Source organism: Augochlora pura, chromosome 2 (genome assembly GCF_028453695.1).
Source record: "Augochlora pura isolate Apur16 chromosome 2, APUR_v2.2.1, whole genome shotgun sequence".
NCBI classification, from domain to species: domain Eukaryota; kingdom Metazoa; phylum Arthropoda; class Insecta; order Hymenoptera; family Halictidae; genus Augochlora; species Augochlora pura.
The window spans coordinates 14,509,372-14,531,755 of NC_135773.1; the positions used below are offsets into that span (position 1 = coordinate 14,509,372).

Here is a 22,384-nt window from a genome sequence, read left to right on the forward strand (position 1 = left end):
ACAATTCATTTCTAAAATTACTTATAATATCAAATTGAATTACATATACGTGTTCCCTTAGTGTCCCAGAAATATCAAAAATTATACAAAAATTATACAGAACTTATACAAAGCAATCATAGAATTATAAAAGTTTTAAAGAGTTACATTGAAATTCTGAAAGTATAGAATAGAATAAGTGATATGCATGATTTACATATTGCAATGAAAATTCTATACGGACGATTGGATTGGTCACAGTCGATTCCGTCACAGTCTTCTAAACACAGAATAATGGCACACACACACACACACCCTTCGAATTCCCCGAAGTACGCGCTGTAACGAAGGTGTCTATCCGACAACAGCCCGTAGCACTTCTGGCGCGGGTTTTTCGCGAAGACATCGAGCAAAACAAGCGACCGTTTAGCGGGGCCGGCTATCGGCGTGCAGCGAATTATACGGGTTCGACTTTCATAAGTCATGGGCGAAGGGCAATAGGGTAAAAAAACGCGGAGGAAGGCGAGGCACGTCTAAGGTCCTGACGTGCAACGAATGAGCATCTTTCTTGTCAGCCGACGGACCAGAAGAAGAGGAAAGGAACAGCGGGGCGAGAGTTCAGGTCGCACGGGGACAAGAAGAAGAAGAAGAAGAAGAAGAAGAAGAAGAAGAAGAAGAAGAAGACGACGAAAAAGAAAAAGAAAAAGACGAGGAAGGTGAAGGCGAAAAAGGAGGAGGAAAGGAAGAGGAGAACGGAAGACGCCGTCTGAAACGAGAAGGGAAAACAATTGCTCTGGGACGTCTGACCGTTGAGAGATAAAAAATTCCGAGATCAACCCCTCGACGAGGTCCTTCGTTCTGCCTCGAATATCTTTTACGTATGGGCCCTTGCGGATGGGCAACTTCCAGCCGTATCGCGCAGCTAGCCGCTTTAAATATTCAAACGGAACTTCCGGTAGCACCTGCTATACACCGGATATTGCCCGTTCAACGAGTCCTCTATCCTCGGCGATACTCTTGCGAGACGGCGCCCCTTTCTTTTTAAGGCGACCGTGCGAAGTTTTCGAATTGTTTACCGTCCGTCGAGCGAGACCGACGGCTGGATTCGCTGTTAATAAATTATCCAATGGACGGTCCTAATCAATCTCTCTGAACCCTGATGTACAATCTCGAAATTATTTTCAACGCGTCATCGTGAAGAACAAGCATAATACGGTTGAAGTTTTATGAACTCTCGCGAGTAAAATGATGTAGTTTGACGATTACCATTGCAGAGATACCATTAATCGTAGACACGAGATCGACAACTAGAGTGCGCGATTTTTATACGATTTTAAACGAACGACAATTGTTAGACTGTCGATATTTTGTGACATAAACGTTTCGGTGAAACGTTTTACGGTATGAATGATACTCTATCCCGTGTTGTTCGCAATAAAAATCCTCAGGCTGGCGCACTTCAGGCGAGTATCGAATTAATTAATTTCCACAGTGTAGCCAACCGTCCGTGGAAATTTCGAGCGATCGCATCGCGTTTGATCGATCGTGAAAGCCGCATTAATACTCGCAACCTATCCGCGGTCGCGTCGGTGCGACGGCTAGAAGTTCTTTCGATGGACGGGCGAACGACGAGCCCGTAGATTGAGTAGCGAGGGGTCGTTTAATTATTTCATTAACAGGTAACGTTTCACGGGTCGCGTCGATCGAGCCTGGCCGGGTCCCGACCGCTGACGAGGTTTATTACCGGACTTCGTTAATTACCAGAATTTTACTATCGCGACGGTGAATCGCGTGGCCGGCGTCGCCCGCGATTCCGTTAATCCCGTTTTGTCGTTACGCGCCGCGTTTTACACGGCAATTCGGCGGAGACGTTTGGAACGTGTTTGACCGTGTTGAATGGATCGTTCGACGACGGAGCCGAGGAAGGTTACCGTCATCCGAAAGACCGGTTTAAGCGTCGGGGAAATTAAACGGGAGTAATTGAACGCTTAGCGGAGTAATTGCTCGTTAGAGTCGCGGAGACGCGAGGCTATAACGCGGGCCGGGGCCGGGGCCGGGGCCCGGGTTTCTCGCGGACGAGTGTTTAGATCAGTGACGTTCACGCTTCCGTCGTCGCGCCGGTGAAACGGTTATTACCTGCCTCGCGAATCCCGGCCACCCAGATGTCTCTCTTATTGCCTCGCTATTAGCATTAGTTTATTAGCCGTCTGCACGCCCCTGAAATTGTTAGCTGTCGGGTAGCTAATAGCTTAATTGGCTCGGAGAACTGGCCGTGGATCGAAGGTACATAGTTTTACGCGCGTATATAGTAATCGGCGACAATCGCGGTTCCGTGAAATGTAATCTCATTACGCTTCGGCGATGACAATTACAACGCGATAATTGATTCGACCGCAAATTACTTTCTGCCGTAGCTAAATAACGACGGCACGCGCGTGTAATTCAGATGATTGCGGTGGATAGGAGCTAGCAATTATCGAATGTAACTTGTGATCTCGACGGCGATTATAGCCGTTGCCGATGCGAAACCAGTCTAATGCCGGCGAATCTTTGCGTTATGCGTATAATTATGGACGCATTATATAATCCCTGCTTTACATTTTTATAATGCTTGCTTTACATTTCTATAATGACTGGCTTGCGATGACTTTATAATTATTCGACATTCCAAGAACGAATCTACTACGGAAACTTCCAATTACAAGTCTCGCAAAATAATTCGATTTGTACGGAAAACAATTTACAACAGTTCGAATAGTTTTGAGTTGCTTCCTCAAACGGTGAAGTGAAACGAACGATGAAACGAAAGAACGCAACGAGACCGAACAATTATTGTGGCACTAGTTACGCGACCGTTTATTCGTTGGCTAGACAGCCGGTTTGCATCGCGAAATGCGATTATTCGACGACGCGGTCCGAAACCGATAGACGAACAGTTCGGTTAATAAAAGAGATCCGCTCGGATAAAACCCGACAAATGCGTCCGCGGCTGTGAGATTTAAGCTGTAATTGAAATTTCATACACCCGTAACCGGCAATCCGTTTCGAAGGGCCGTCGTCGCGTTTCTCTTTCCGATAACGGCGCACAAAGAGAAAAAGTTCAAGAGCAATACTTGATTAATCATCGATCGAAACAATAATCCCGAAAGTCTGCAGACTGCGTATTTTATGGATTCGTGACAAAAAAAAGGAACAGATTCGATGAAATAAAAGTGATAAAGGTGGTAGAATTTGTAGATATTGTGATACGTTCTTTTCAACTTGTTTTCACGATGCATGAAGAATCGATGTTTACCGTGAAATAAAATAATTGTTGACGATCCTACAGCACTGGGAATAGAATTTCGAAAAATGTTTAACGAGGTACAATATTTTCGTACGCGATAGCTCGGTTATCTGTGTTAAGCAGAACTCATTTTGCATGTAAAGTATCGACCAGGCGAATATTAATTTTTCACCTGACAACCACCGCGCGCCGATTTCGTTAATGAAGTGACGAACAAAAATGCATGTCTCGTTTATTCGGCGGACGTAAATTCGGCGGAACGGGAAATTTCTACGCGGTTTCCCGGTATAGTCGCGTATTTATTGCGTTTATTATTTTTCGTTGGTCCGAAGCAATTGGGAATTTTGATAACGCGCCAATTACTACAGTGTGCCGCGGACGGCCGGGAATGATTATTTTTACGTGTAAATGGTCGCTGCTTTCAGCGGTGGCGGTGTACGCGAGATACGGGGAACATTTCATTGGAATCGATACATTGGAACGATACCGTGCTACCGGCCTGCTACTAATTAGGCAAATTTTTGCGAACGATGGCGACCACCATTGTTTTCGTCCAGGTTAAACAGGCGGAACGGATATAAAGTAGAGCGCAAGATGGAAGTAAGCATCGATTAATTAATAAAAATGCGCGGGAGACTTTCCGAGAAAATTAGCAAGACAGGCAGTTAATTATCGTTCGTTAGAAAACCGAGTGAAACAATGCATTTTCTCGATATTAATAACCGAGAAGATGTTAATGAGAGAATACAGAGTTGCGTGTGCAAGGTCAGAGATCCATGAATCTTGATCTCCTGTGTCACGGTATAATGATTGGTGTAGGTGTACACTTAAGAACAGCACTAATTGGCATCTTCTATTGTATTATTAGAACTTCCAGAAAAATTCTTGAACAAGTATTAGATAAATTATTTTTGTCAGCACCTCTACGATTTTAATCCTGCATGGCACTTAAAATAGATTTTGTCCAGTATTCGGAAAAAATTCATTGCTAAATAATTCTCAACATCGTGGAGATAATACCTTGATGTTAAGTCATATATAAATGACCAGTCCAATGTTTCTCTAGATAATGAATGCACAAGGTGCACCGAGGTAATCACGGCCACGGTTTCCCTCGTAGTCGTACGAATAAATGTTTCGCTTAGAAAAAAAATTGTACCTCTTTAAATCATTGTACGCGCGAGTGCGCCATTGCGACGTAGACGCACGAAAGTGCAGAGGACTTGAAATTCCCCACGTGGCGCGGTGTAATTACCCTTACGCAACGTAATTATGCTCGAAACTTCGGTCACATTATTCTGCACGCTCAGCGCCGCGCCGCGCCTAAGCTCGCGGCTCGGATTCGGCTCGGCTCGGCTCGGCTCGGCTCGGCTCGGCTCGGCTCGGCGCGACAGCTCACGTTAGAAGGATTCCGGCCGAATGCATCTCGAACGCATAATTTGTTTGTTCATGCGCGAAGAACACCGGCGCATTACAGGGATCGGTTAATAGGATCACAGCAAAATGTCCCCGGATGAGATCATCACTTCATCCTGCTGCTAATTGTTCGGATCCGTGTCGCGCCCCCGCCCTATCTCGCGAGAAGTCGTCTAATCAACGCTAACAAACTTCTGTCCGCTGCCCGAACAAATAGAAATTTTTTCAGATCTTCTATAAATGGATTTTCAGAAACTGCGAAATTTTATTTTAAAAAATACTTATTTCAAAAGGCACTTCATAATTCATTTTAATTAGACTTCTGCAACACTGCAGTATACATTCGAGGAACTCGGGTAAATTTAATGTAATTAAATCATTAACTTGAAACATTAACTAAATATTTATTTAAAAAGATTAACGAAGCTTATATTTCATAGCGTGCTTTTCTAGGTATTTTCTAATTATTATTTCTTATAAAATTGTTATCACTCTTTTCTGAAATCTTAACAAGATACCCGAGCGAATAGAAATTTTTCAGAAATTCTGCGAATGAATTTTCAAAAGCTGTGAAATTTTATTTTAAAAAATACTTATTTCAAAAGGCACTTCATAATTCATTTTAATTAGACCTCTGTGACACTGAAGTATACATTCGAGGAACTCGGGTAAAATCAATGTAATTAATTCATTAGCTAATGTTTTTACTTAAAACATTATCTAAATATTTATTAAAAAAGTTTAATAAAGTTTATATTTCAAAACGTGCTCTTCTATGATTTTTCTAATTATTTTTTCTTACAAAATTGTTATCACTCTTTTCTGAAGCCTTAGCAAAGTTCATTGACTTGGCTCGGTGCTTTTCCCTCGGGTACAAGACTTTTCGAGAAATTGAGTGAAAGAATATCGACAGCCATGTATGACCGACGGGACAGCAGCTTCGATCGTAATGTTCGCGGATCGATCGTCATCCCGGTAATCCAGTACACCGAATTACGACTCGTAAGCCATGGAACAAGTGTCAGCCGGCAAGGTGCGCGCCGGGTGTCGGGTTGTCAGCTTCTAAACGAATTCCGTTCGGGAACACAGCCCAGGAGGCTCGTGTTCACTGCGATTTAGCTGTATCGGCATTTACGACGTCTAGCGGATCGTTTCGCCTGTAAACGGCGCCGCTTCTCAATAAAGTGCCTGTTCCGGTTTACGCAGCGAGATCACGATCCATGGGGGGATTCGTCATCGGTCTCCGGCCAAGGAAATTTTCAAAAGTGTGTCTCTCTGCGCCGGTGACGACGGTCCCGTAAATTTTATAGATCGGAAAATTCATTTCGCGACGAATCACCGGGAGAATCAATAACTAGCGCGTAAAGAACCTCTATACAGGGTGTCCCGTTCGAACCGGCGAGGGATGATTCCTCGGGCGAATTGAAGCAAGTTTTTTCTCAGCGAAAATGTTGGCTGCGAATTCGTTAACGACATATTAACAAAAAACGCGGACTAATCCGACGCGGTGCTGGCCGCGAGGGCGTGGCAGCAGCCGTGCACGCGCGCTGATTGGTTCCTGCTTTTTCTTGATAACTCGTTAACGAAGCCGTGACCAACATTTTCGCCGAGGGAAAAGTTGCTTCGTATCGTATCGGGAATCACTTTGCTTCGAGTGCAATGGGTGCTATGAGACACCCCGTATATTCGAAACTCGTCACCACCGAATCCGACCGATCCAGTTAGACGGAGGTGCCTCGTTGTCTTCGGGTCTGGTCCAGATCCTTAGCTCGGCTCATCGGTTTAACGAGGAATTAAAGGCGCGGCGTAAAATCGGCGAGCAAACGGAAACGTTCCGACTTGGCTCTCTTTTTATTCGTGCTTGGCAACACCGGGCGGCGGAGTTTTATGGTGTTTGCGTGATTTCTGTTTACGGGGCTTCCGGGAGCACGGTTATGTCTGACCGGCGTTAAGTATGCACCTTTGATGATAATGCGTAGGACGTGACTTTGCTGACAATTCTCAGCCGAACGCTGCGTATTCTGATTTCTTCGCGCGGAGCTAGATTTTTATTTCGCCTTCGACCATCGCTTTGCGGTCGGCGCTTTTGTTCAGACGAATCTGCTACGCCGACAGCAGAAAAATGTTCGAACGAAAGATGTTCTACAAAAGTGAAAGAAAAACAATTTTTTATATTCGTTTTATCCTAAGTAATAAATTAAAATAAAAATATTTTAGTCACTGTACAGTGAATAAGTCTCTCTAACACTTACAGAAAAATTCATGTCATTTCGACCAGTTTTAAGAAAGTTACACCATTTTGAAAGTATTGACTCAAGTTTGCTCCCCGTTGAAAATATTTCATATCTGCTATCTTCTGTATTTTATTAACTCTTTACACTCGATTTTAAACTCTGAGGCATTAGTAAAAAGTGTCAAAAACGTAACTATTAGTTAACAGACTACACCGCAAATGTATAAAATGTAGTCAGTCATATGAAAAGGACTAAAACCTGTTGTAAAAACTGTTTTGGATTTAGAGTTGTATAAAATTTGCAGAACGCTCTGCAAATAGAATAGTGTGGCCGATCTAGATCATTGGGTACGACAGTACAACGATTATGGGTCGAGCACCGTTCTAAATTGGCACTACGAGAGGCGAGGGTGTCGTAAAAATGCGCCTCGTCCCGAAAAATTATGTGAGGGCACGCGTTCGCGCGCGCGGATGCATCCACCCCCGCGGCGACGTATCTGCATATCAACGTAGACACTGCTTGAGATTCTCCGCGTGGCACGTTGTAGTTACTCGTTGCACTCGGAACTTCATCCGCATTCGCGTGTGCGTCCGACGCGACTCGTCCCGACGCGTCACGACGCCACCGTCGTAACCCTCCGAGTACGTGTACAGTGACGGGGAGACGCCTCAAACGAGCCCGGGAAACGTGTCCGTGTTCGTGTCCCCCAGGTATCGACTTTCCACCATCATCCACGGACTCGCTCAACATCCAACCGTCTACCTCTTATTTTTCTATTATTTTTTGGCGTCGATTTTCCCACGATTTCCGCGTCCCTTAGACAGGAAACAGCTCTCCGGTTCCCATGCTAACACTTGCGATCCGATTCCTCGATAACCCTTGACCCACTTATCAGTCTCTCGTGACGATTCCACACATTTTTCTACGGCTGCGCGACCTTTCGCCTTCTCGACTACCTCTGGTATACTTTTTATGAATTGTTTAATGTCTCCGTGTCGAGTTGACACAATGCTAACGGTGGACACTTTCGTGAAACTGATGAAAACTTGTGGGAAGAAAAACTGGATTAAGAGAGGATTAATCTTCGGATTCTTATTTTTCTGAAATATTTACTATTTTATGGTAAAATATTTTATCCATTTTCATGTAAATTGTTGTCTAATTATAGATCTCGTCAATTCTTCTGGTAATGATTCTATTTCAATATAAAAATAAAACAATCCACATTTTTATCAAGCTAAAGTTTATATTATTAATATTGGAAATATGAAATTCTGTTAACGTAAAAAAAATTCTGTAAATCTATCTCGAGAGATGCAGCATTTCACGACGTATTTGATTACCAGTCGCACGGTTTCAACGTGTTAATTGGTTAATTATTTTTCTGTGCCTTTGTAGTCGAGATTTTCGTGATTTTCGTAAAATATTCGTTTTCCTGGCCGAAGCAATTTCGTGCAGGTGCTTTCCTCTTAGTCTTCCCGCGTCAGTCGACCGATGAACTCGTCAATTTTCGGTTCGGGCGTGTGTGAAGCTGTCGAACGGCATACGCGAACCCGATTTTACGAGACTGCGATAGATTGACACTTTTCGCGAGGCGACCTTTTTCACGGGGAATATCGCCGATAGACAGACGAGCTCTGTTCCCTGGCCCGGAAGACCTTGAAATTTAGCGCGAACTCAGCGCGTTTCGGTGCTCCAAGGATTTACGTCCGCGCCCCATTTCCATTCGTCTTCTTTCGCGAACGGTTCACCGGTTAATACTAATCTCGGCATAAACCCCCAATCGGTTTTCTCGTCGAAATTTCGTTCCGCGACGAAACTCGGATAAAATGTAACTTTTACAGTGCAGTTTCCTTGTAAAATCATAAATGTCCCTTTTTTTCTACAATATACTTAAAAATTAGACAAATTTTTAGAAAAATTAGACACGATTTTATTTTCTATGCTAGCTATTTTACTTATAATTACTAAATTGAATTTGAATTTCTAATAACTTGAAAAATTTATAATCCAGTGGAATGTAGAATTCAGATTGAATCCTTCTACGAATGCATAAATTATTATTTTAGCAATCTGTGATTCGTTTATACTGAGTTCTATTTCCTTAACCCCTTGCACTATAATAACGAGTCAGACTCGTGACACAGATTTCATGCAGGATCTAATAAATATTATTAACATTAATTTCCACTATATCGAAATAAAAATAAGTTCTGTTATCAAAGTCTAGAAGTGAAAGAGCATAAAGATAATAAAAGAAAGTCTAGCCCCATTAAAGAAAATATTAAGGATAAATGCTAATCGACGTAGCTTAAAAGGAATCGTAGCGCAAGAGGTTAATTTTTATCGCATGCGTAAAGCGTCGCTTTAAAACTTTATTCGTAACATTTTCTAGAAACGAGTGAGAATGTTTAACCCTTTGCACTCGATTGACGACTCTGAGGCGTCATTAAGATTGTTATAACACATTCTAAAATTGTCTTTATAGTAATTACTTTTCTAGTAATTATTTTTATAGTAATTATTTTTATAGTAATTATTTTTATAGAATGTGTAACTGTTGTATGAGCCACGAGACCTGAATTCATGCACATAAAATCAATTTTGTTATATAAAATAGAAATACTAGAAGCTAGAAAAATTGTTTTAGATTTGCAGTTGGAATTGCTTCGAGCAAGAATGTTTAATCTTAGCTTCTGAGAAAACGATCTCAGAACGATTGCGTTCCAACGGAACAGTATTTAAAACGTACCCGTTTATTGCCTGTTACAGTTTGGACAGAGATCAGCCGTTCACATTCCAGCTGGGAGTTGGCCAAGTTATTAAAGGCTGGGACCAGGGATTGGTTGATATGTGCGTGGGCGAAAAGAGGAAGTTGACCATACCACCGGAACTCGGATACGGAGAGAAGGGAGCCGGAAACGTAATTCCTGGAGGTTAGATTGCTTTTTCTATCGCCATACTGGGCTGCGGTTTTTATGCGTTTACGATCGAAATAAGCACGCGATAAAGAGTAAACATTATGTTATATATGTTAAATATGTTAAATACCAAGAACGTGTTTTAAACTCTTCAGGGATGAGTTTTTATAGTAGAGTACAATCTATTTAATTGTTTCTCTTTTATTTATCATCCATCTCATTTTATTCGATGAGGTTTTGTTAGTACTGCTAAGGGATTCTGTAGCGAATAGTTTTTCAACTCATTTTCTTTGCACTTAGAATTATCAGAATTTTAAGAACATTGAACGAACACACACGTGGCCAAGGGCGTGAAGAAGATAACCCTGTGCCGTACTTTAATGAGTCAGATTCGTGACAGAGATTTATAACAATAAGCTGTACGAATGTTCATTCGTTCCTTTAGGTAGGAATCAAATTTTATTCTCTCGTCACCGATATTTAAACATTCGCGTACATGCAAGTACAAAATATAAAATTGCTTTTTCTTTTAAGAAATTAGCACGATCGAAAAAATTCTAATCATAGCAATAATAAAGAAAATGGTACGGCAAGGGGTTAAGCACCAATGATCTTAATTATTTAAGAAAGAATGAAATTTCTTCTTGGTCTCTGCTTCTTGCGATCAGAAAATCGTTATTTTATGCGATTTAATTTTGTTCAAAGATTCTTATTTAAGCTAGTAATACGGACAAACATTTTTCTACTGTTACTTCGGCGCGATTCGATTTTACAATCTTGGAATGATCAGGCGTAGAACCGAGCTCTCTACGTTTCTTATTTTCCTTCCAACGGAGAAATCTCAAGAATCGAGGCGAGCAAAAATCTCGATGGCCGATATTGGAATTGCTCGAGAAACAGAATTTGCCGGCGGATCTTAATTAATCGGACGTAAAATTCATCTTGAGCGAGGTGACGAGATTTTCCTTAAGAGCTTCTACGACAAAGAATGTAAGGAAAATATGGCGGGACCGGAAGGGAACGCTGCTATTTATAGAGGAAACAGGTAGTGTTTCTGTTAGGTTGTCCCTTTACATTCAATTTTCTACGGCGAGCCGTTGGGATAAGTAGGAAATTAACCCTTTGCACTCGAAGACATTTCAACTTCGAATTTAAAATAATTTCTCTGGCTCGTAGCACTTTCGTTTTGTATAACAAAGTGTATTCTATACATATGAAACCGAGTCTCATAACTCATGTAACAGTTACACTTTTAACAAGTTTTTAAATTTTAGCTTCAGTGATATCTATAAAAATAATTTTAGAACGTGGTATAACAATTTTAATGGCGCCTCAGAGTCGTCACTCGTGTGCAAATGGTTAAATTTTTCAACATTCGAGCGAGAGAAACGAATAAAAATCTTGCAAATAAAACGCGCATAGGGCTGCGTGAATATCTTATCCCAATTAACTGCTTTAACCTTATTTTAACAAATATTCCGATCACTCGGGACTGTTCAAAACTCGCAATGACAGCGATTTAACAAACTTCGATGGCAGTCGAACTGTTCCCATGACATGTCGCATGTTTGTCAAAAGTATTAATTGGACTTTGCTAGTTCTAGTAACGAACATACGTTAGTTTAAATGTACATATATCTATGGAGCTAATTTCAGTATGAAATCATTCGTCTATAAGAAGGAAAATTTATTTTAAGAAAATAAATAAAAATTTTGCGATTACGAGCTTTCAGACTAAGTTACTATAATACAGTTTTAAACGATTTTTACATTCTATTCATCCGCATTTAATAAATTGCTGATCACAATTTCAGTAGAAAAGATTCGAGGTTCAAGTTAGTAACTTATAGCAATTATCAATATGATATCGCAAAATTGCTCTGTATCGCTGTTCTTTGTATAATTTAATATAAATGTAACATAATTTAATGTAATTAAGTTTAAAATTTTACACATTGTGGTTAATATCATTTCTTGTTTCTAAATTGGAAATTACGAAGTAAAAAGACATCGTTATCTAAATTATAACAAAACTATGTCGAAAAATAACGTTTAAAATAGCTGAAAGCGTGAAAGGTGCGAAGCCGTCCCGAAAACCTAGCCGCGAGCGTTTTGATTCGAGATTTAAGGAAGCGGAACGCTTAGAGGGAGAAACGCGATCGGTTTCCGCGCCGATTACGAAGCTGTTCTCAATCATTATCGAATCCGTTTATCGGCTGCCAAATGTATTCTTGCCGCGGAACAATGGCCGTCGGGGACAAAGGGAGAGGAACGGTCCCGTATAAAAAGGGGAACACACTTTCCGCCAAAGATATACGCGGCTCCGCGGGAAGCTCGCGCGATTTATCTGACACGCGAGCTTCCCGAAAAAATGAGCGCGAGCGTGCCGTAGCCGATGTTGATCCGGCCGGGAGTGTCGGCTCTCCGGATGATAGCAGTGCTCAATTTAATGGTTGACGCTTTATTGGATTTCCGTGCAATTGCATTTTTTTCTTCGGCCCCGATTTTGTTACTAACGATCCCTTTTCTATCGATCCGGCCCGGCTAGCGTCCCTTGTTTTCCCTATCGAGGGCCATTGAAATCCGCGAATTATTTCGGAGGAGCAAGGAGGAAACCCTGTAGAATTCTATTAGACTGTTGCGCGATAAACCAATCTCATTGAGCACTTTGCTCCGTGTGCGCGCGTGTTGTACGATTGTGTCGATAATAATGTTTGTCGGTGAAACGAAAGTCGATGCAAAAATTTGCCGGCGATTTCAACGTGTCGGAATATAAACCATGTGGGTGAGATGCGGTGTTGCTGACATCGTATCGATGAAAATATTGTCGGTGAAATAATGACTGGTAAATTCAAGGTAACTCTTTATTAACACATTAAAGGTGGGTGATCTTGACTCGTTTTTCGTCCTAGAGCGGGCGTTATTTTGTATAATAATAAAAAATTTAGTCTTACAAAAGTTTATTTAAACTCTTAAAACTACAAGAAATATTAAAAAGGAACTAAAAACCAATAAATCGTATTACTATGACTCCCGCCTTTAAGCTACAGTCCAGATAAATCGTAGTACTACGACTCCCGCCTTTAATGTGTTAACACGCCAGGCACCGCGTCAATTACATACCGGTGACACGAATTTTTGACCAATTTTTAAAATTCACACAAAAAAATTAATTCACTATAATAAATTTTATCTTTCTAGTTTCAGTTTAATTAATTAAAATACTTTGAGTTATAATACATCAATATTCTAACCCATTGATAAACTTTGCTCGTCTTTTCATTTTCTGTTAAAGTCTGTCGTAGTGTTACAATAAATGAAAAAATCCTTCAAATTTAAAGGATTTGTTAAAATTGTTTGATATCGATTCGTTAGGGGGTGAAGCTCGGCATCAGGATCGACGGAAGAAAGAACAACGTTTCTTCGGCACGGCGCGAAATATTTCATAGCGTCTGTAGGTCGGAATGCCGTGTCTGCGGTTCTTTGTTGCGGAAGAACGTCTAATGAGAAGTTACAATGTTCGAGGGCCGCGCTGCGCGAGCCGAGCTAAATGCGGTTTATGCGTTTCATGGTTAATTAACTTCTTTACCGGGCAAGACGAGTTCGTTGGTTACTTTCGCGAAAATGTATTTCGCGTAGCAATGTTTATCCCTCCGCTGAGATATTCGACGAAGCTGTTTAATTCGTCTCGACGGAATATTCTAATAGCCATTGAATATTGATCGAGCCGAATAGCAAATTTTAAACTAACACGATTCCACGGTTTTTTTAACATCGGTTACCGCATAGTGCGATGTAGCAAAAGATTTGAAAATTGCGAACAATTTGCAGCGGTCTAGAGACAAAGGGGCGAAATTTTCCGCCGTTCCGTGATCGAGTTTTTAGAATTTGCTGATCGAGTTTGGCGCCGTGAATTCGATGATACGCGTCAATGCAACGTGCTTGCCGGAATTTCGTTACCGAATTCCCTGACGCTCATTGATCGATTTGCAGGATGCAGCGTTTCGAAATAGTGCAATGATTCGATTCTTCGCGGCCATTAGCCGCCAGTAGCGAATTTCTAAATAACAAGTGCAATAGCTGCGCGCGGCAGCATCGATTTTCCAGGGAAATTATTAAGCGTCTATTCAGCGCATTCAAATCGAAATGCGGGATATTCAAAAGATACTTTAAAGACGAAATATTTCTGTACTTCAGGTCGATTCGGATCGTAACAAGAACCGACGTAATCCTCTTAAATATTGTCAGTCCATCTACACATCTATTTTTTTTTTTTAAATGCGTAAAATTCCCATCACGTTGAACAAGAGTTAATTCCTCGGTCAACAGGGACAACAAATTTATGTACATACGGGATGAACCTTATCGATTCCACGGTTTAAACACGGAAGATAAAACTCGGGTCGCCGGTGGTTTGTTAATTCGGAAAATTTCGTTCTCTGAATCGACAATAGAATAATTAATTTGACCATTATTTCGCAGCTACCCGGGCATTCTGTCGCGTTAATTGGTATCTAGACGTTATAATGGCTGCTGGAGCAGTCCCATCCCGGTGGAACGCGGAGCGTAAATAACGTGGAGACAGAGGATGGAAAGCGTTTCAAGTCCGCGGTGATCGGGATCGAAAATGAAACGGTTTTGCCTCGGACGGCGCGGCGAGGGGGGAACGGCGCGGGAAGGAAATTGCGCACAAAGAAAAACGACTTTGATTCCATCTGTCGTCGATGTTGCGGTCACCGAGAACGAGGGAAACTTTCCCGGCGGCGGCGTTTACCTACGGCAACGCGCGATCGTTCGATTGTTCCCCGGGTGGAACGAGATTCGTCGTCGAGCTCGAAACCATAGGCCGCCTCGTTAATCGCGTTTCTATAAGTAATGAATTATCGGCCGGCATATTTCATTAGGGCAAGCTTAATCGCTGCGGGACCTCCATAATGGATATCGAATGCAAGACCATGGCGCGCGATTGTGAATGAAACGGGCAGTTTACGAGCTGCGACGAGTACGATCCGAACGATGTAAACGCCGTCATCGTTGCAGCAGAAAATCCCTCGTTTTCTCGGCGTCTATTAAACCTTTCGCTCCGACGGGCGTATATATACGCCCTCGAAGAATTACCATTTATATACGAAAAGCGTATATTACGTTCATACCATATATAAACTTTTATATCATACTTTACATGAGATACTTTTGATCATCAACAAACAGTTGACTAAATTTATTTTAATGATCACAAACTTTTATACTTTCGAAAGCAAAATGATATTACTAAATATAATAAGTATTATTCTAAAATTTAGAGAACAAGAAACTACTCAGTAATGCGCTCCGTAGCGAAAGGGTTAAACGGCGATTCGCTTTCAGAATCGTAGAAACAAAAGGAATAGCCGATTAAGATGGTCAAAACTGCCCTTAGAGGTTTTTCAATGAGTCATACACCGTTCGATAGCTGACCAATATAAACTCATCTGTGCAAAATTTTAACCCTGTAACTTGTCCGTGAGGGTAGTTACAGGGTAAAATACATTTCGCGGTTTTCCGGCATTTTTCCACCTTTAGCGACTTTCTAAAATTTTGAAAAAAATATGGCTTATTTTGGACATCAAGCCGGATGTTCTAGAATTTTTTCAGATTTTTCATTTGCAAGCTATGATTATCAAAAATTGAAAAACTCCGAAAAAATCGGAAAATTGAAGATTTCCCACTTTTATATTATATTCAACACTTTTATATTAATTCCCTGATAAGGTACTATCACGGCTCGTGTGCTCAATTTTTCTCAGATTTTATGCTCGCCTGCAATATTGTCAAAAAAAATGAAAGCCCAATGTGTCGATGTTTTTTGCTGTCAGAAAGAAGCTACTACTTGTCTAGTTTACCGTGAGTGTGGATTAAGTAATTTTAAACGTTATTACATCGAAACAAACAATTTTTTAACCCTGAAAATGCGAATTAAGCGAGCAATAGAATTGTAACGAGCGGGATATATGCCGAAATGTTTCCGCGCTTAACAATTCAATCGGTTAGCGGAATGGTTAGAGCGTACGATTTCGGTGCTGCTACGTTCGGGTTCAAATCCCGTTGGAGCATAAATTTCTTTTTCGTAAAACACATTTCATATTTCCAATTCTATATCACATGGTTTATTTAAATGACTTTACAAATATGTTTGTAATGTTTAAAAAAATTTTTTTTAACATTTGAAAAATATTTAAGTCAACATACATACAAAAATAGTTTTGGAGTATCTCTTATTTTATCCATTCTCTAACTACAGATGTTCGTCATTACCGCTATTTTTAACATTCTTTAGATCACAGTTCATTAATTTTGCTTCTACGCTTTCCGTCTTCAGCAAATACGGGTAGAAATGACTCGTCGTCCTGGAAACCAATTTTTTTTTATGACTTCCTTTTATGAGAAAGTTTTCTTTTCTTACATTCCAACATTCCTATTTTCCTACATTCCTCCATTCCACATTCCTACATTCCTACATTCCTACATTCCTACATTCCTACATTCCTACATTCTTACATTCAACATTCCTCAATGAATATTTAGGAAATCGCAGGGGATACACAAATTGTGAAGACCAAAATGTATTCAGGGAATCTGTAGTTCTCTTGAAAGATTGCCTGCGCCAGAAATGAACTGTGCAGCGGAGCGATAACAATTCCATGAATTAGAAACAGGAGATTTCGGCAGATTTGTCGTCCGTTGTTCGCTTTTATAGAATGGGCTCTGATTGGTAGTAAACGTCAGCGACAAGAGGTCCGTCATACGTCATCGATACAGGAGCTCGGCGTTCCGGACGTGTTTTTTCACGGGGATCGGAGAGAGGGTGCACGGCTCGTTGGGAGTCGACGGGTAAATAATAGAAAAGCCGCGGCAATCGTCTTTCGTCAGCGCTGACAGAGATGTATTGGATTTTTATTGGTTTTGAGCAATCAATGCGGTCGTTGCGTGTCGCTCGATCTCCGGATTCGGGAAACATGATGGGAAATCAGAGACATTGGAAGAACATTTCTCCTGTTCTCCTCGGTTCTCCGTTTCCTCGATACTCTCTGCATAATGCACCGCCGTCATTAGTCACGAATAAACGAGAGAGCATCGTTCACGAATAAAACGAAAAACGAGAGCGCCGTTTGGTAAACTAACGAAATCGGTATCTTGTATCTCAACCACCCGATAACACGATTTTTCGATGATTTGTCATTTTCGTCGTTCGAGCAATGATAACCACTGTTTTTGTGTGCTCGACGAGTTTAAAATGTTCACACGAACGATCGATACATTCGGGTAAATTGATTTTATCATTTCGAAAGAAGTCCGATCAACATTGGAGATAGAATATACGAGAGAACAGATTGTACGACTTCTAAAGCAAACTCGATACAATTTATCGTGAATTGAAAATCGCAAAGCTCCTCTGTCGATATAATCACGATTAATTGCTCCATAAAATTCCCGGTCCTTTTTACCAAGTCCAATGTTTGCCTTTACAGAAATTGTTTCAACAAACGAGCCGCTCGTTTCTGCTTCCCACGCGACTCGTAAAAGCAATTTGATCAGGTTCGCTGAAGTGAAATCAAATATCCACTTCCACGCTCGCAGATTATTCGAAGTGGTAGAAAGCTGAAAGGAAAGTTAACGATCGTCGGACACCGGTCGATTAGTCGCGGAGTCAGATTAATTTTTCGTCGGCCGGACGACTCGATTATTACAGCGCGTTACACGGTCCGCCATGTGACTGGATGAGCAAGATAAAAAAGCGGGGATCGCCGCGAGTAATTAGCGAGTAACGCGCGCGGTATACAGTAATTGTTTAATTCGCCGTTTTATTTCGCGATATCACTCGAAACGCCAGAGCTCGGATCCGGATAATTACAAAGTTTCCCCTTAAAGAGTTTGGTATCCGAGCGTTAAATTTTGGATTGGAACGCGAAATTACGGTGACGAGGACGCAGAGCGTGTTTCGTTTAACCGACAGAAATAACGCGGGTACTCATTAATCGGATATTTCTGATTCCAGGTGCAACGTTGTTGTTCGAGGTTGAACTGATCAACATCAGCGACACACCGCCGTCGGCCAACGTGTTCAAGGAAATCGACAGCGACCGCGACAACCAATTGTCCCGCGAGGAGGTGAGAGCAATGGCAAGATCATTTTGAATTTTTTCTAGGGGCCACTTGTGGTGATGGTACTAGACCAGTTGTTTAACCAAAATAACTAGATTCGAGATATCTCTAGTTACCAATACCATAACTACATTTTCGCAACATTCAAAATAACAAAGTAGGTACACACGTCGCATGCATTATTCGTAGTACAGTTCTCGATGCATGGTAACTCTACTAACGACCAATTATTTTTAATTACCATCCGCAAGGACCCTGAGATGTGAAATTAGAAAGTTGCCTCCAACTTCGATGCGATTTTAAAAAGTCAAAATTTAGTCGGAAAATTGACATGTTAATTAACAATTTTGACCAGCAGCGAAGATCTTTTTAAAAAACAAACATTGCAGATTTCCGATGTTTTTTTGAGCACCTTGGAACGTAATATCAATATCAAACGTAATATCAAATATTTTGCAACTCGTTTATACTCAAATTGTTGTCTCATTAACAGGCTACTTGGCTCATTTGCTTCGTTCGATCAGTACGAAACCCATTTTTAAACAAATCCAAGAGCAGACCAATCATACCGTTGCAGGCGACAGGTTTATCTCCGCGCGCAAGTACAAAGGATTAACGTCTGCACATTTTGCGCATGGGAGGGGAAGGCTTACAGCGCTCGAAACGTTTTTTTTTTTTTTTTTTTTTTTAAACTGCAGCGAACAGCGCAATTGCGTTTTATTTTACTGGCCCTGTCGCGTGGAGCGATACATTTGTTTCAATCACTGCGACGCGCACGGAACTTAACAGATTCCTATCTGCGAACGTGAACTGCTGAAATCAATTCGCGCGAAACATTGCAGCACGTAGCTATTTTATAGCGCGACGGGCAAGTGGTATCGTGCGATCGATGTAGCGCAATATAAAAATTGTCCGCATTAATTGCAACACAGAGAAGCTACGGAAACAGCATTTTTCAATTTATTACATATATATACTGTTTCATATTCTAAAAATATTTGCTATAATTTCAGTAAGTGCAAGATATTCCAAGATATTCAAAATTCTTTGAAATAGGTGGTTTTTTTAAATCCGCATCGAAAATTTTATTTTTCCATTTCAATCGCACTTACGTTTCTGTTGATATCCATTACCTGGACAATGGTGGGATATTCATTTCACATTGTTATTTGATCAAGAACAATAGATTGCAGATAATTGCACATCAATTGCAGCTGAATAAAGTCCTTCCGTTTTCAGTATTTATGATAAGTAGTACAAGTCCAGCAACGAACAGACAATTCCTTGTACTCGCATTTCGCCGATTTCATAAATCTGAAATATATCGTTTAAATTTGATAATTTGTACATAGTCTTCGCGATTAGCAGAAAGTCGATACTCAAAATTAACTCTGGATCGTACTGAATCGTTCTTCCGAAATGTTCCCATGTTCAGCAAGTAATTTTGCTTCTTCGAGGCAGCTAAAGAAGTTCCAATCCTCCATTCGAAAGTCCTTCATCGACAAAATAATCGATGTCACATTTTCTGTGCGCAGGTGAGCGAGTACCTGAGGAAGCAGATGATCGAGGCGGACCAGGCCAGCGCGGGCGACAACGACCAGGTGAAGAAGATCCTGGCTGACCACGACAAGCTGGTCGAGGAGATCTTCCAGCACGAGGACAAGGACAAGAACGGCTTCATCTCGCACGACGAGTTCACCGGGCCGAAGCACGACGAGCTCTGAAGTCATCGTGCCGCGTCGCCGCGTCTCCGAGCACCGCGTCGCCCGCGCCCGCGCCCACGCCCTCGTCCGCACCGCCGTCGGCGTTGTGTCTCGCGCCACCACGTGTTCACCAACCCGCGGAATCGCCTGGTCGAGTCCCATCCGGCCCGCGTCTACCACTGAACAGGAACCATGGTGTGTGCCCGATCGATCCGCGCTCGTCCGCGGGCCCTCTCGACCGTCGACCGTCGACCGTCGACCGTCGACCGCTCGTCCGCATGGCTCCGAGGCCCCGTCGACGCGGCCGCTTCGCGCGAGCTGCCAACGGAGGAGGAGCGACCAAGCATCGCGAACGGACCTCTTCCTCGCCGGGAATTTGATCTCGCGACGCCGCTCGGACACTGTCTCGACCTTTAACCGGGTCGAATGAGTGCGTCGTAAAGTGTCCGGAAGCTTCGTCCCCGCCTGGATGCCGTCTTCCTCTCACCGGGAGCTCGACGCGTTGTCCTCGGGGGCTTAGGAGGACCTTGGACCAGGTGCTGGCTGCGACGCGATCTGGAGCGGGGAAATTTCCGTTCGAGGGGAAATGTCACGCGTGAACCCGGAAGCGACCTGCCCAAGGATCGATCGCGCGATCGATCCGCGCGGGTGGTCCTCGGGTCTGTGGTTTCCGGTCGCGGAAACGTTTCCTCCGAAGCTCGGGCGAGTCATTGGTGGGACTGCGCGCGACGAGCCGAGCGATCGAGAACCTGGCGCGAAGCAGGGCTCTTCTACGCTATCATAATTATAACAAATATATAGATAGAAAGAGACAATGGGAGAGAATTTATGAGAGGAGCTGAGAGAAAGGGTGGGAGAGAAAGAGGAACCGAGAGAAAGAGTGGTTTTTCTACACGACTATAGAGGTTAGCATTAATTAAGCGCATCGGCGTAACGGTGCTAAATAAATCACACGCGAAACGATTATTGTCCCCTTCTCTCGAAAGCTTTCCGATCGTTCAGACCCCTCCCCCCACCTGTCCCCTTTTCAACCCGCCCTTCCCCACCTCTGCCTCGATACCATCCTTCTCGACCCCCTCACTGTACACAAGCCTACTACCGCATCCCTTTCAACAGCGATCATCGGACCGTTCCGTTCCCTGTTTCCCATTTTTTATCCGAGATCACCGGCGTTACTCGGCCACGAAGATATCACACGCGAAAGACGCACGTATGCGAGGACTGGAGAGGTTCGCGAGCCAGGAAAGGTGCAAAAGTCGGATGCAACGCGTGGCGGAGATAAACGGCGGTCGCATAATTGTACACGACGCGATCTTTTTTCTCCAACGATCGTCGCGCTATCATTATTACACTTTTAACTGATACGTTTTTATTACTACATTATATTGTATGTTGTTAAAGTTGGACGAAGGTTAATAATAAATCGTGTGTCTCGAGCACAGTTTGTTATACGCCGTGTACTTGTTTCATTCGAGAGCGACTCGAATCCCTCTACCCCGTCCTGTGGCGCCTGATTGCCGACGTTCCTGCTCCAACCAACCCGAGAAGAATACGCCGACCAATCGGTACTCTTTTCTTCGGAGTAATTGTTCCGCGGCGACTTTCGCTTGTTCCGCGCACAGTCTGCACACGATTGTCGTAGACAAACCATGCGACTCTGCGCGTATAGATTGTCACCGGGTTATTCTACCACGCTGCGATTGCATCTGTCCCACTTGTCCGATCATTCGCCGCTGCTGTCTCAACTCCACGCGACTATCCAACGTCGTCGCTCTATTTGCTCGGGCAGGGTTTACATTTGACTTGCGCGACAAAAATCCATTTTCAGTGTCCAATTGTTCGGACACAACGTTACACCGAACGCTCTATTCTACTACCCGAATGTATAGCGTAGCTGTTCTACTTTTCTAACTGTAGTCCCTACTCTGCTTTCTACAAATGGATTCATGATTCTCTTCTCCAACCCAAGCATCCTCGCATGTCTCCGTAGAGTTGCTTCAGAACCACTTGTCCGATGGTAACTATTCTCGTTCTACTTATCGTTTCTTAGAACGTTCTACTTGCGTAACTGTTTGAACGTTCGTATGTTTCTTGTCTGACCTTATCACTGTTCTACTACTTGTCTGCTCGTGGCCCTTCCTACTCCACTTGTTCGATCGTTAATCATACTCGTACCACTTGTCTGCTTGTATAGAGTACTTGTTCTACTTGTCCGAGCGTTAGGCATTCGAATCTTTCTTGTCTGACCCTGCTGATTTTATACTACTTGCTTGATTATAATTCTTAGCGTGTTGATACAGTTTATTTATTTTATCGCATGCAGTCGCTACACTATTTTTCTGGTCGTAAAAGCATTTTTCATATTTGAGTGTACAACTATCTTGATTCTATTGGGTTGGGGAATAAACGATTTGTTGCTGTTTGACAAAGTGTATATTATTCATTCGATAGAGCTGTTTCTGCTCTACAAAACTGTGGTAATCATCTTGATGTGTTAATCGAATGAATATTATACACTTTGTCAAACAGCAACAAATCGTTGTAAAACAAAAAAAAATATAAAAACGCTAAAAACTTATTCCCCAACCGAATAGTTACCTGAACAACCTCATTCCACTGTCGTTTAACTCGTCTGCTTACAAACCATCCTTATCCTATTTGTTTCAATCGTCATAATTTTACTTCACTTGTTACATTAAAATA

At 42.3% G+C, this 22,384-nt stretch overlaps 1 protein-coding gene across 2 annotated transcripts in view; it reads left to right on the forward strand.

Moving 5' to 3' along the window:
- Fkbp14 (peptidyl-prolyl cis-trans isomerase Fkb14) overlaps positions 1–21,132 on the forward strand; it is a 119,097-nt gene extending 97,965 nt beyond the window's left edge. Inside the window, exons 2-4 of one of the 2 annotated variants that reach the window (XM_078195660.1) lie at positions 9,688–9,851; positions 17,872–17,984; positions 19,514–21,132. In XM_078195660.1, the coding sequence (XP_078051786.1) occupies positions 9,688–9,851; positions 17,872–17,984; positions 19,514–19,702 (466 nt within the window). In that variant the 3' untranslated portion in view covers positions 19,703–21,132. Of the gene's footprint in view, positions 1–9,687; positions 9,852–17,871; positions 17,997–19,513 lie in introns of both variants that reach the window. The other variant, XM_078195665.1, reaches the window with a different exon arrangement.
- The last annotated feature ends 1,252 nt before the right edge of the window (positions 21,133–22,384 follow it).